At 48.8% G+C, this 15,001-nt stretch overlaps 1 protein-coding gene across 1 annotated transcript in view; it reads right to left on the reverse strand.

Annotated features, from left to right (window-relative positions):
* Window positions 1-215: 215 nt before the first annotated feature.
* Window positions 216-15,001, reverse strand: part of efnb3b (ephrin-B3b) — a 44,009-nt gene continuing 29,223 nt past the window's right edge. The window contains exons 3-5 of the mRNA XM_062566355.1: window positions 7,536-7,628; window positions 4,363-4,425; window positions 216-704 (exon numbers count right to left, since the gene is read on the reverse strand). Of these exons, the coding sequence (XP_062422339.1) occupies window positions 292-704; window positions 4,363-4,425; window positions 7,536-7,628 (569 nt within the window). The 3' untranslated portion in view covers window positions 216-291. The remainder of the gene's footprint in view (window positions 705-4,362; window positions 4,426-7,535; window positions 7,629-15,001) is intronic.

Consider the following 15,001-nt stretch of genomic DNA (forward strand, 5'->3'; position numbering starts at 1 on the left):
GGCGGGCGGGCGGGTGGGCGGGTGGGGTTTATTCTGCTAGGAACACAACTGTGGGCCCGGCAGCGAGTGGTAAGGTGTGTGGAGGGGAGGTTTTTTTGGGAGGGTGGGGGCTCGTGGGGCAATACTGGTAGTATTGAGGGGTTTGGGATCGGAGCTGTGATGGCGAGCTCTGCTGCAGCTTCATTTGGACGGGGGGCGGGGGGGGGGGGGGGGGGGGGGCGGAGGGGGGGATTGGTTGGTGCGGATTAGAGGGAGGTGGGCGTGTCCAGTCGGCCGGAGCGGGCGGCCGTCTCATACTTTGTAGTAGATGTTGGCGGGGCTCTGAGGAGGCATCTCCTGGACGATGTAGACGGGGTGTCCGTAGTCTCCGCTCACCTTCTCGTAGTGCGGGCAGTAGGCCGAGTCCGACGTCCGCAGGGGGATGATGATGTCGCTGGGCTCGGAGCCATTGTTGTTGGAGCTGCCGAGGCCCCCGCCCCCTCCCCGCTTGGGGCTGGTGAGGGAGGACAGCGACAGCGGCGGGTGGTGGGTGTCCGAGTGCTTGGCGTGGCGCCGCCTGTAGCACACCACGCAGATCACGGCCGTCACCAGCAGGAGGAAGGCCGAGCCCCCCGCGGCGCCGGCGATCAGGGCCACGTTGGAGGGCTGCAGGGGCCCGTTCTCGTCATCGGCAGTGGGCCCCTGGGAGGAGTTCCTCGCACCGCCTGCAACGAATCACAGAACAATCTCACTCTGGTATCACAGGCGGTTTTACACACAGCCATTAATCAACGCAAATACGCCGGGGCGATTACACAGCTTGCTTTTTTTGCAATTTAAGTTTTGATGAGCTCTTAAATAAACATAGCGATCCTTATGGCTCTGTGGGTAATGGCGGGGGTTTAGCTCAGAGGAACGCGGCGGACAGCACAGACGCTCACGTGTTGGCCTCCTCTTAGAAAATGCAAGAGGGACGTAAGCACAGACTCTGGTGGATGCCGCCTGGCAGCGCGCATCAAGGCAACGCACTCTATTCCCCCCTCGCCGTAACAACTGTATTTACTTAGCGTTACAGCTAAGCCGCGTGAGGAGAGCCTCCGCGTCCGGCTCCAACCGCCATCACCACACACCTGCCCGTCTCTCTCGTTTTTTTTTTCTCCGTTATCTGCCCGTCTGATTACCGCGCTGTCGGTCGCACACTCTGCGTCTGTCCGTTGTGTGTCTGCCTGAAACTTAAAGATCTTCACAGCCTCGGAGCTCACAGCTTTCTCAACGGGAGGTCGGGTCAGAACTCAGCAGGTGAAAGATGGTCCGGAAAGCGCGCGCGCGTGTGTGTGTGTGTGTGTGTGTGCATCACTGTATAGAGGGAGGAGGGAGGGGGGGGGGGGGCTTGTGTGTATGTGTGTGGCAAACTGGTTGAGGCCGGTAATGCGAGTGCCTGCTATATAGAGACTTTGGATTGGTCTATTATTATTCCCGGCACACATCCCTTTCCTCTTCTCCCTGTCGGTCTCTGCGCGGCGCTTCCTCCGCCTCCGCGGCCTCCCTCCGCTCCGCGGCTCTCTCCATCTGCGGGTTATTGCAGCCGTAATGACCCACCTTGCTCCGAGCTCAGTGCCTAGCAACACAAACGCATGGACGTCCACGGGCAGGCGAGGAAATACGTGCGGACGCACCTCATCCCCCCCCCGCTGGTTTTTCGGCGCCCCCCCACCCCCGCGCCCCGCCACGCCGGACTGACTTGGAGCAAAGCGCTAATGCCGGCCATCGATTATGCTCCCCTGTCCTCCTCCCGCTTTCTTCCTCCCTCCATTAACCCAACATCGCTCAGGCTCCATCTCCATTAGGATGCCCCCCTTTCACCGGTTCTCCTCACCTCTCCTCCTACGCCATCTTTCCCTATATTTTACACCTCTCACGCCCTCCTGTGTTTTTTTTTTTTTTATTCAGACTTTATTAACCACCTTTTATTCCCCTTTGGTCGCTCTTAATTATTTAATAGGTGAATTTCGCCTTAAGAGAGAGACTTCCAACAGGTTAAAAATGAAACAGGTCGAAGTGACAACAGCTGTACTCCCTCCTCCATTTCTTGACTCGAGTTCACATAGTTGGTCTTATGTTTTTTTGTTTTTTTTACATTCTTTTTTAAAACGAGAAAGAGTCAAGACACTATGATTTTTCACTACACAAATTTGTTAAAATGTCAGAACCAAGTGTGAATCAGTGCGTGTTTCCATCAACAGCCTGAAGGAATACATTAAAGGAGACCCGAGAACATTTGATCATTAATAGAGCACCAGTAACTCTGACACATCGTGGCATTTCATTGCTGCTTCCCACACCATTTTTTATTTTTCTCTATCCATGTGTATTGCACATACTCCGGGCATCTGTGCTCTTTTTATGTATGCTTTTTTTAAGGATGGAGTGAAACGGGACATGACAACACCTGCTTTACAAGGGTTACAAGATTCAAAAGCACTGTTTAAAAAAAAAACTTTTGCTAAGATCTTGTGGCTGTTTCCATCAGGTTGTTTGTATTAAGCGAATAACCATCGCCATGACCAATGAGAGGATTAAGGATGTTATGCAAAGCTATTATCTAATCAGTATCTATGTTTGTTTATTTCATAAAATTGGATAAACCCCAACATGGAGTGGGCGGGGTCTAGATTTAAAGTTGTTTACAACCACACACAATGTCCAGTCATGAAGTATAAATAAAACAGCAGCTTTATTTTGCACTGCTCAACTTCTCTGGTGAAAACTAGTTGATGGGAATAAATGCAAGGATATTCCATCTGAAACTATCCACACCTCATGTGTTTGCATCTGGCTAAATTCAAACATCATGCTTACTACTGCCGCTTGCTCTTTGCATGGTGCAGACGAGTCAAATGTATTGTCGGAATATAAGGATTACGAGACCAGTTCTTATGATTCATGGGAAATATTGAAACCAAAATCAAATGACATATATTTTGTATGTGTCTTGTGGTTGATAAAAAAAGGCAGATGTTTGTGAGAGCACAAGATGCAAATATTGATGTCGCCCAGGTGAGCTGGTACAGTAAAAAGAGTAGATACATGCTTTACTTTGGCTTACGGGGGTAATAGCGTAAAAAGATAATTGTTCCTTTATAGAACTGCTTGTCTTTTGTTACAAGGTCGTTATTTCGGAAAAAAGGAATTGCTTTTTGAGGTAACTCCGTAAAAGGTAGATCTTTGGGATTTATGATCCATTATGATAAATGGATATCTTAGATCCTGTGGATGATGTCTTTGTGGTTTAATTCCTTGAGAGGGGGGTTCATATGACGCAATAGTGTTAGTTTACATCCCTAGAGAGGATCACAGGGGACAAACAAAACCCACAATATTCCAGTTAACAGCTGAAATGACTCACACGTGAATTCGAAATGTTGGCATAGATGTTGTGTCAGGAATAAAAACAATCATTTCAGATAAATGTGCGCTAATTCGTCCTTGTGTGAGTATTCAAAATGTGTAAAATCCAAATGTTTGTGATGCAGATCAGTCTTGTAGTGTGTCATTGTAGGACAAACAATGCACGCTATTGTGGCTCACTTCACACGTGCTGTTCTCACGTGAGTAAGGTATGGACAAATCACTGGACAATGTGTGAAGGCCGTGATTGACGCGTGGAATATAGTATACGTATTTACCACCAAAAGCAAATACAGAAAGGGAGACTCAGAGCCCATCATTTCTCCTCCGCTGGATGACTTTGAGGGAAGAGTACGAATCGAGCCTCTCTCCATTTCCATCTCCTTGTTCTATTCCCCGCTCCTCTTTGCGTTTCAATTATTCTTGACTTTTTCCTTCTTGTGTGTCTCCCACTTCTACCCCGGCCTGCTCCATCACTCCCCTGTCTCCTCGTCCTCTCTTCCCTCATCTTTCCGTAATCCTGATTCCTTTAATTCTCCCTCTTGACGGAACTAGAGAATCCAGGCTACCCAAACTAATGACAGTATAACTCTCTGAAATGTCGCCGCCGGTCCAGCCATCTCTCCTGCTGCCCTCTCCCCCCTTTCTCCCCTTCTCCTCCCTCTCTTTTTGCTTCCTTCTCCCAAGGTAGCTATTAGCCGTCTGCAGCCCGCCTGCAGCACTTAGCTCGGAGGGCCCGGGCCTGGGGAGACCGGGAGGAGAGCGATATATATATATACGGCAGAGAAGAGAGAGAAAGATGTGGAATTAAATAGAGAGATCCACACATGTCACCGCTGCACATTCTCCATCTGTCGCCTCCCCCCCTCCCCCAACGAACCCTCCCTCCCTCTCATTTTATCCACCACTCTTTTCCCTTCATCCGTTTTGTGGATAGATCCGCAGAGGATTATTGTCACTTGGGCTCCTGCTCACCTGGGTTTCTGCTGGTGGTGCGTCCTGCTGGCGGCTCCTTCTTCGGGGGCAGCCCATATGGGCCTGTGGAGGAAAATAAGGGTGAATTATGAGCAGGGTGGAAGGGAGACCAAGATAACAACAGTCAAGGCTGTCGGATTTGCAACCAATATTATCAGCAAAGAGAGGGCGCAAGCCAGAGAGAGAAATTGAGATGGAAGAGCTGTAAATACAGCTTTGCCCCCTTCTTTACCCATTATGAGGAGGCATTTATTGATCGGGCTTCTATGTGCCGTGTATCAACACTTTTCCATTTCTTTGAATGGCAAACTATGGAGGGGCTGCTCGTTGTTTTGGCCAGAATTAATTTACACAAGGCCATAACGGCTTGTAATCTGTAGTCACTAAATCAGGCCATCTGTCTAGCAAGCCCTCAGTAATGGTGATGCCATTAAAGTGCGTTTATGTGACACATGCAAACACACACACACACACACACACACAGATGCAGCTAATGTACAAGTGCCACTCCTCGGTGCTGAAAGAGATGGTTGAGAAAATAATCATTTCGTTCGCTTCCGAAGCCATCTGGCCGACAGTGGGGTGCAAGAATAGGGATTTATATTGGGATACAGGACTACTCAGCTCTGCAGTTCATGCAACATTTTAAAAAGAAAGTCTGTTATCGGTCACTGCGGCAACAGGGGGAGAGCAAAATGGATGTGACCACAGGGGTGCTTATGGACAAAACTATACAGTAAAAATCTAACACCGCATTATGCCCCATGCACACAACTGCTGAATTTGTGTGTGTGTGTGTGTGTGTGCACAGCCACAACCTATACATGCTGACATTTAGAGAAGAGTAGAGCTATTGGCTCGCGGCTCCCTCATGACAGTCGACCAAACAGAAGTTAGGGGCGGTGTGCAGTCTGGATCAATAGAAAATGCTGTGTGTTGGGCAGCGCAGGGAGGTTCAGGCGGTGTGTGTGTGTGTGAGACGGACAACAAGCAATATAGATAAAGAATAAAATCAGGGAATGCAGGTCACTGTTTGTGTGTGGGGCAAGGGTACAAGTGTGTGTGTGTGTGTGTGTGTGTGTGCTTGTGTGATCCTCGGAGAGAAGAAAAGCTGCATATCTCATCAGGGATCACCATGAGGCAGCACGCCGCTTATTTAGATGATAAACAACACAGACGTGACCTTTCAGCCACAGAGCAGATAAAAGAGGAAGACAGAAAAAGAGTAGAAAATAACAGAGAGGGGAGATTTGGAAGGAGCGGTGGCCAACGCGCAAAGTGAAAGGTGGAGGGAAGAGGGAGAAACGGGAAATTTGAAGAACAAAGCAAGCAAGTTTTCTCAAACTAAAAGTACTTAAAAAAAATAGAGAAAAGGGAGTTGGGCAGAGGGGTTTGAATATGTGCGTGTGGGGAAGGTAGCGTTTCCATCGCCCCCTTGGTGAAAAAGGGCCCGGAAAGAAAGTGTGTTGAGCTGAGCTGACTGTGCTGATCTTATTGGCTGATAGGAGTCACATCAGCTCCACTTGCAATGTGCACCTACAGCACACTAGGCTTTATAACAGGGGAGAGTATTTGTGTGTGTGTGTGTGGGGTTGTGGGGGGGGGCAGGTCGTGTGAAGGACAGGTGCCTATTATGTGTAGGCATGCGCACGTCAGGGAAAACGCTTAAATGGGCCTTTTTTAGTTAGTGCTTTTCTAAAAAAGCCTGCATGTGAGGGCCATTACCTGTAACGTTTTATTTTTCTCCCTCAAACAGATTAGGAGTGTGTGCAGCTACGAGCCATTAAAAATCACCTCAGACTGTGGGCTCCAGCGCCGAATGAAGTATTTTTGTTATCGTGCGCTTGCCAGCAGGTCAGCAATGTGGGGAAATGTACGATGCGTGTGTGTGTGTGTGTGTGCGTGTGTGTGTGTGTCCGCGAGCCTGCCCGACATGTATGTGCTCGTGTCTATGTGTGAGCTTAGCTTGATGTACATCCCTCACATGGACAGGCAAGCTGCAACGCGTGCGTTTGAGTGTGTGTGTGTGTGTGTGTGTGTGTGTGTGTGTGTGTGTGTGTCCAGCATGAGTCACTAGCGGTTAAAAGGGAAAGTGAGAAGGGAGTCAACAGGGCTCATTAGAGCTGACTGATCCCACACTTCTCTGCTGTTCTCACCACTTAACGAGCCCTAATACGCTCAGAGAGAACACAGGAATGAGTTGGTGTGTGTTAGGGGGGGGGGGGGGGGGGAAGATAAGAGGGACGGTTTAGAGGTGGACGAGGCTGCATGTCAGGCGAGGCGTGCGTTGTGCCGAGGGGAGATGGCGTGAGATGCAGTGGGCCCGGAGCCGGTGGCTGTGGTCCTACTTTGCGGTGAAGGTGCAGTTTGGGGGGGCCACAGTTTACAGAAATGCACCGCTGCACATGGACGTATATCTAGAATATTTTGCTACGGATGACGGAAGCTGTCCATGCACTTTCTTTAAAGCTGCCAGACTCAATTAAAAAAACTGCAATATTGGGGTATCTGTTTTAGCGCTGCCTCTGTCGGTTAGTTAGTTAGTGACTTTAGGGAATCAGGACGATTTAAAGATCAAAGTCACAGTATTACACACACACAAACTAACCGATCGAGGCAGTGGTTAACCAGCACCTCCTGTGTTCTTAGGGGTGCAATTTTTTTAAATGTGGTTGCTTTGAAGAGAGCACAGCTATCGGCTTCACTTCCTCGTCTGAAACATAGTCTGTATAACTCTTCGATGTCAAGGTAAAGCAGAAAAAACATTCAAAATACAGTGTACATTTAAACTGACATCGATTTCCTTAGATGTGTAAAACAAGTCTAGTTTTGCTGTGTCCACACCAGCACATTGCTTCGCTCCCTTGCTGGTACTCTGGTCTGTTTCTCCAAACTCCATCAACTGGAGGTATGATTCGCAGACTATGGACAAGTACCTCATACAACCTCCACTTCACAACACCCAAACTCACCCGTATGAGAGCGCGATTGTGCGTGGAGCATGAATCAAAACGTGTGAGTTATGAGTGAGCGTGTGAAGAAGAGTGTTTTGTATAGAGGGGCTGGAGGGAGAGGGGGGGGCGGGGGGGGGGGGGGTCTCACATGTGTGTCTGTGTGTGTGTGTAAGAGAGAGAGAGAAAGTAATGTAGGACAAGGGAGTTGACGAGACTTACTCTGCCCCACTTTCAGGACCACCTTCATGCCTTGCGTGGCACACACTCCGCCTCTCATGCTATCCAGGCCTTGACGCGTCCCATCTGACGTAGCTGGAGGGATGGAAGACAGAATAACACAATTAGCTTAAGTAACAGGGTGGCACACACACACAGTGAAAAAACAGCCGTTAAAGCCACACAAATTCATTTTCTCCCAATCTATAGCCGACGCCAACCACAGCCTCCATTCACACGGTCAGCCGTTCCAGAGTCAGCGAGTGACATTTGCAGAGGCAGGGATTTAAAACTCCACCAGAAGCTCTGAAATGTCAAACTACGTGGCGGCAGCACTTTAAGTCCTCATTTAGCAGCCCACAGGAATTCATTAACACCCCCGCCGCGATGCATGGTCTCCGCCGCTTCCAGTCCACTGCAATTGCCGCTGGGGCTGGGAAAATGGCAGGAGTGGGGGGGGGGGGGGGGGATAATCAAAAGAGCCACAGAATGAGCGATGGAAAAAAAAGAGGGATGGTAATCCAATCAAGGCTACATATAAAATAAAATGGGGCCCCTGAGACACAAAACACTGTATGTAGAAAGAAACTGGAAGAATGGAGTTAAAGCTCCAATGTTGTCACCGTCAGTGGTGGCTCACGTTTAATTAAGAGAATTAGCAAAGAATTTTGTTTGGCAATAGTGGGAGTGATGTGTTAATAGAGGCAATGAGCGATTTAACATGCATTGTTACGCTATAAATGCTTCTCTTTACATGGGAAAAGAACAATGCAACACGTCAATCCGAAAAAGCTGGAGATGCGGCGCCTCGTACCAAATGAGCCTCACGACCTGCTCGGGGAGGTCAGAGCGCTCCGGCGCGGAGCTATAGGAGGGAGGCCAAAGGAGGCCAAGCAGAGCTCGCACAGGCGAGAGGGTATGTGGGCACGAATCCCTGGAACACTCAAACACTTCTTCTTACATAAAGCGAATGCATTAAAGATCACTGGTCTGCAGGTCACAGAGGCTGCAGGAGGAGGAGGAGGAGGAGGAGGATGAAGAGGAGGAGGAGGAGGGAACACACAGAGGGACAACCAAACGGGGGATCAAACATTAAAAGTGGAAGGGAAAGAGACAAGAAGACACAAATTGTCCGGGGGAGAAGACAAAGGAGAGCGGGCTGGGGGGGGGGGGGGGGGGGTTGTGGAGATGAGAATCAGAGCCTTTGACACACGTTTTCGCCCATCGCTCCGGCCTTCATCACATGACAAAGAGCTCCTGCGCCACAAAAATAAAAGTAAACATATTGTCCTTCCTTCCACCAACATCCAGGCACACCACCTGTCTCTCCCAATTTTCTCCTCCACAGCCCCCCCTGGGGCTAACCCTCATCTTGTCTCCTTAAAGAAATATAAAAAATAAAAAAAATCATTGCAGCCCCTCCACTTAGCTGCAGGCTATAGATTAGACCGTCTGAAGAGAGGCAGAGAGGGAGGGATGGCTCGGGAGAGAGAGAGAGAGAGAGAGAGAGAGAGAGAGGAAGAGACAAGTGTGAAAAACAGGCAGCTTTTCTTTTAACACCTCCGTCGCTCTCGCTCGCTCCGTCTCTGCAGGACGCCGAGTGTGAAAGCAGGAGGAGGAGAGAAGCAGGCGGGGGTCAAGGCGAGCAGCAGTACGGCGGGGAAGCCAGCAGCGGGGATGGATGAAGGGGACGCTTAAAGAAGTGCTGCAAAGAAGTTTGCAATCTCTTTCAAGTTCTCCTACTATTTGTTGTGTTGGGCATTTTAAGTGGTAGTATTTCTTCATGTGTGAGACCTGTGTCATATATCCTGTCACACTTGATGTCGGAGGGCGATCTATTTAAATGCGGTTCAAGTGATCGGAATCGAAACTTGTGCTTAATGAAGTAGGCTCCTGCTGCAGTTTCTTCAGCGCTTAGTGGTGTCATTTTGTGTTTGCTTTTTAATGATTTCATTTGGAAAACATTATTCAGAGATTCTACTCAGAACAGATTAAGCTTCAAGCAAGAACTACTTTATTAAAAAAAGCTATGTTCTTAGGTTGCAAGTCATATTCATAAAAGGTTCTCTTAAGGCACAAATGGATTTATAGCGCAACATAATACACTAAAGGCTATTTTGAATTCAGTCTGATTTAGTTACAGTCAAATTATACATGGTTACTACGCCAAATAAATGTGTTTTCATAAAAATACAATTAAAATATGTTCTATATTAATGTGGAAGTTTAGAGTGAGGGGCGGAGGACAATGATTGCTGAGCGTAATACCTCCTGACACGCGAAGCAGTACGAGAAGGTGACAGGAGCCGAGGGAGGTGAGGAAGACTGGGCTGAGGAGAGGAGGAAGAGGCCATGCAGGGAAGCAAGCAAGGAGACTGATTGACTGTGACAAGCTGTGGGTGATATGATGGAGACGGGAGACCTAGTGAGACACTGGAGATGACCCACGCAGGGGCCTGTTGGAGGGAAGACAACGTTTATAGAAATATTGGCGAAGGGTGGAACAGAGAAAAAGTGGAGCAGTTAAAAACAGAAACCAAGGAGAGAGTTTAAACGACATGATAGATAGCGCAGAGGTAAAACACTCTAATGTCTCCATTATGGAAAAGTGCAGCAGTAATGGATACAAAGAAGAGGGAGACAGAGAGACCCAGAGCCAAATTGAGCCAGGAGAGCGGCCAAATATGGGATTTTGCAAATGCAAGTTATTTTTTTTTACATCACAATCAACAGGTCACAAATATCACAACGGCAATTTTCGTCAAAGCAGTGAACTGCATCGCGAAAAGTCCTCTGTAATCCATCAAACATGTTACGGGGGGCCCCTATTTCCGTGCCTCTCTATTACACAGGAGCAGAGCGGACAAAGAGATCGAACATACAGTATCCCCCACCGCCGGAGTGTTCAACACTGGAAGAGATATCACCAGATCTAGGTCTGAATTATCACAGAACACCTGTGTAATCCTGATGAGAGACTAGGAGAGATGGGGAGATGGAGCCACGGCGCGCCTCGAAATCTCTTCCCTGCCTCCCTTTGGGAGGACAGAGAGAGAGAGAGAGAATAAAGGGAGTGGGGAGGAGTGTATAAAGAATTTGGGACGAGATAAGGGGAGAAGGGAGGAAGAGCAGCGAGGGGGAGGAAGATGGAGACGGGGGAGGGATGAGTAATTGAGACAATGATCAGCAGTGATGGGGGTTGAGGGGGAGTGGTGGGACCGGGGGGTTTTGGGGGCGGGGGGGGTGGGGGGGGGGGTGTAGCGCCAGAGGACAGAGGAGAGGAAGGGCGTCGCTCTGCCACCCAAGACAGGATGTGAGATGCAGAGGACCTGGGGAAAAACTTAATTAATGAAATAATATCGCAGTCAACCACAATCAGACCGCACAGCGCCAGGTCTCAGCACGCAGTGAAGGGGGGGGGGCAGGCTGTGGGAGGAGTCTGTGTATCCAATCCATAGAGAGGAGCACAGACTGGATGAGACTCTCTTTATTGTTCTTACCACGGTCAGCTGTGCTGCCAAAAGTGCAAAAGTGGGAATCACAACTTGCATTGTTCATTCATTCAGGGGCTTAACCCCCGACCCCCCCCCCCCGCCCCCCCACCCCCACACACACACACAAGGCCTAACATGCTCCGGGTGGACTGTCACCCGCCGCAGCGGACTATGCAAAGCGACTTGATTTGCATCAAGACGCGGGGCGCGGACCTCGATGTTTGTCGCCCCGCTCTATTCCTTCCCCCTCCCACGGTGTGCTGTGCAGCCCTGGTTATATATTCCACACATGCTGAGTGACAGCCGGCCTCCCGCGGCAAAACACTTGCTCCTGTGTGAGTGATGTGAGTTTTGTGCGCGCGCCGAGCTTGTTATTTCCGTCACGTCCTTCTGTCTACGTCGGGACACAGCTGACAAGTCACAAGAAGTGTTGCTTTAGTGCCTGATTTCAAGTATCTCGGGGTGAAATGGGAGTGTGATATTTTGAATATGCATTAAGGTCTTGGTGCAATGTGCTGTTTCAAAAATGCAAATGGGCTTTGCAGGGGAGGAGTAACCCAACATGCAAGGCCTGCGTCCCCAGGGCCCCCGAGAAAAGGAACATGGTCACTGTCTCACTGAGGGTCTTTCTCCCGAAGGCAAAAGTCGTCGACCCCAAGCTGGTTTGAGATTTTAAAACAAGGGTTTTTAAAAAAAAAAACGTCTAGCAAAAGAAGAAAATGCCCTGCACGTTTCCCTATTATCTATTATTTTGCTACCAACAATAAAAGAAAATGTAGTTTTCATTGTTAGAGACCTCCTGCTTTTTAATGAACCCATATAAATATATTAGCATTTCTACTTCAAACAGACCCGTTCTGTTCAGTTAATGTTTAATTAGAGTATCTATTTAGAATACTGCCTGGAAATAATATTTAACAAAATATGTATTTAATTAAACCAGAAAGAAACATTTGCTTTTTTTTTTCATTAAAAGGAATGAAAATGAAATAAATGTTTAATTAAAATGTGGGTTTAATCATGACACGTTGGACATGCACTTATGGTTGGTCACTCGTGTTGACGCTGCACTACAGTCGCAGTACAAACACAAGGTCAACATTCCAAACTAAAACACCTGGGAAGGCTCAAAATATATAAGTAAAGATCGAAGATGTCATGACATGAGAACCGAAAACATGCCCCAAACATCAACATTGAGCACCAGCACCCTTTCTTCTCTGTGTGGCTTTTGTCAGTCTTCGCATTATCACGTCATCAAACTCCCGGAGCACGTCGAACATGGGTTGGCTTTGGGTTTACCTCGTAGCTCCTTTGAAAGCCCCATGTGTGTCCTACAGAGGAGGCGCCGTCACACGGCGAGGAGCGGGACGCGGCGGCGTCAGCCTTTGACACCAAGGGAACGGGACGGGACGGTTTTAACACACCGGGGGCTCCCGGGGCAGATTAATGTCACTTCAAAAAAGGTCCGAGCCTGCTAACTGCAGCGAACACGCCTATATTACACACACGTGCACATGCCTGGAGCTTGACGTGGTAACGTCTTTCCCGATGACTAAAGGGAGCGAAAGCGGGAATGTGGAGCGCGGCGAAGAGAGAGAAGATTAAACAACAAAAGGAAATCGAAGAAACGAGCCGGCGCGGGCCAGGGGAGGAACAAAGCTTGCTCGCTCTGTGCCCTCTGACGTAACGGGGGCACAGCGGGGCACACCCCGCGCCCCAGGCCTGTGGCGCGTGACGGCCGTGGGAGCCGCGTCGCCGCGTGTCAGGTTCACCAACGCCGTGATCACCCATGCGAATGCAACGTGAAAGACAAAAACCCGAGTAGGTGTTTTTTTTTTCGCTTTATCCCCGGGCACACAGGTACTGGGATGGTTGGTGTGTGTGTGTGTGTGTGTGTGTGTGCAAAAGGTCTCCATCTGTGCAAACCTAAAACCAACATGTTGCTTCACAGCAGCTTTGCCTTCCTTTGAGTTCTAGTTGTTTGGCTTTTTGACCACACTAAAGTCTGTTACTCCGTGTGTGCGTGTGTGTGTGTGTGTGTGTGTGTGTGTGTGTGTGCATGTGTGTGTGTGTGTGTGTGTGGTGAGTAGGAGGTGGGGTTGGGAGGAGATTTACAGTTGCCTTTCTATTTAAATTTGGAGGCTCTATGAGCTACATGTGTGTCATCTCGATGATGAAGAGCATAAAACCTGATCCCATCTCCCTGGAGTTTGAAGCTGGAGGATTCAGTCCTCCTACTTTTCACCATCCCCGCCCAAAACCCCCCACCCCTCGGGAAAAAAAAACATAATCTCAACAATCGAAATATCCCGTAAGTAGAGAGTCTTCAATAAATCTCTTTTATAACCTGGCTATGACGCATTAACACGGCCATCACAAGCCATTACCTCACTGCGGCAGGCAGCGGGGGGGGGGGGGGGGGAAGGCATTAAGCTGAAACAGAACAGGCATTATTTTAGATGTCCCTCAAAAAAATAAAGGGTATCTTTTTCACATTCCGTCCCCATAACACACAACACACTGCATTACTTCCCGCGTGGCATGAGGTTTCCAAACTTTCTGTTGTGCAAAGAGCGCAGCTCTCTTGTGTCGGTCTTTGCAGACAAAGGCCCAGTGTTGACTGCTGTTGAGGGAGCACTTGATCCTCAAAACAAGGAGGACGCAGAGGCGTCTGCCTGTTTGGCGCCTCTGTTGCACGTGGGGACGCGGCGGTTTGCTTGTGGTTAGTAGAAAGTTTAGTTTGACTCGTGGGATAACGCGAGAATAGGAAGAGATTTTGCCGATAAAGAGTTTTGTTGGAAAGCATCCGCTTTTTCTCGCCTTAAAGAAAGACATATGTGGTGTCAGTGGAAAAAGCACGACATTTCTTTGGGGGGGGGGGGGATTTATTATTTCTTTGTTAACCAGGAATAATATTGAATCTGACCCATGCAGTACTGTGTAAGTAAAGGGTAAGAGAAATCTAATTACTTTACTACCTAAAGTGCACGGACAAATTAAAGCCAAATTCCTGGCTGGAAACCCAATCCGGTGGATTCCTGATGGGAACTCTTCATTTCCATTTCCACTCTGCAATAATGTGATTCAAAAGGCACACAGGTATGACATTTGCTGTTAAGCAAACGAGCTAATGCCATCCGTGCCTTTCTAAATGGCTTCTTAAGGGGTTTTGTCTGAGAGGCGATGGGACCACGAAAGGCCAACACCAGGAGCTGAGTCATGGTCACAGGTTGAACCCACACGATGTGTCACATGGTGGCCAAACACACACACACACACACACACACACACACACACACACACACACACACACAATTTCACACATGCCTCCACAGAGAACACCATTACCTCAAAACTATGATATGTCACAGACACACAATCCACCGGGGGAAGATGATCCTTAGTCGTAGCTTGCGTGCAGGTTGATCCGTCCCTCTGTGCCCGATGACATTTTAATTCTCAGCAGTTATTCTCCTTCCATCCTTCCGGTTCTATTACGATCAAACCACCCCGCCTCTTCATTCCCTCTCTCTCCATCTCCCTCTGTCTTTCCGTCTTTGGATGTCCCGTGCGCTTGGAGGGTTGGCAACTCGGAATCACATCGTATTAACCTCCAGCACCAAAACACACACACACACACACACACAAACAACAAACTGGGCCACGGCACAGCAGACTCCATCCCCCCAGCCTTCCTCTTCGTCCTCCTCCTCCTCCTCACACCACACATCAGAGTTCAGATAAAAAAGGACGAGCGTGTGGAGCGCACCTGATCTCCAGGTCTGACAAACACACACATGCACGCAGCTGAGAGGGGAGTCTGATTGCTTGGGACAGATCCGCTGTCATTTCATGCTTTAGTTCGGAGGCAGTGGGTAAAACAATATTGTTGGAGGCCTGAAAAATGCTGCCGTATTCTGTCACGCGGTTGCTTTGGCTGTGACTAAATCCATTTCGTAGGTTTTGACACGA

This window comes from Pungitius pungitius, chromosome 1 (assembly GCF_949316345.1).
Source record: "Pungitius pungitius chromosome 1, fPunPun2.1, whole genome shotgun sequence".
Classification (NCBI taxonomy): domain Eukaryota; kingdom Metazoa; phylum Chordata; class Actinopteri; order Perciformes; family Gasterosteidae; genus Pungitius; species Pungitius pungitius.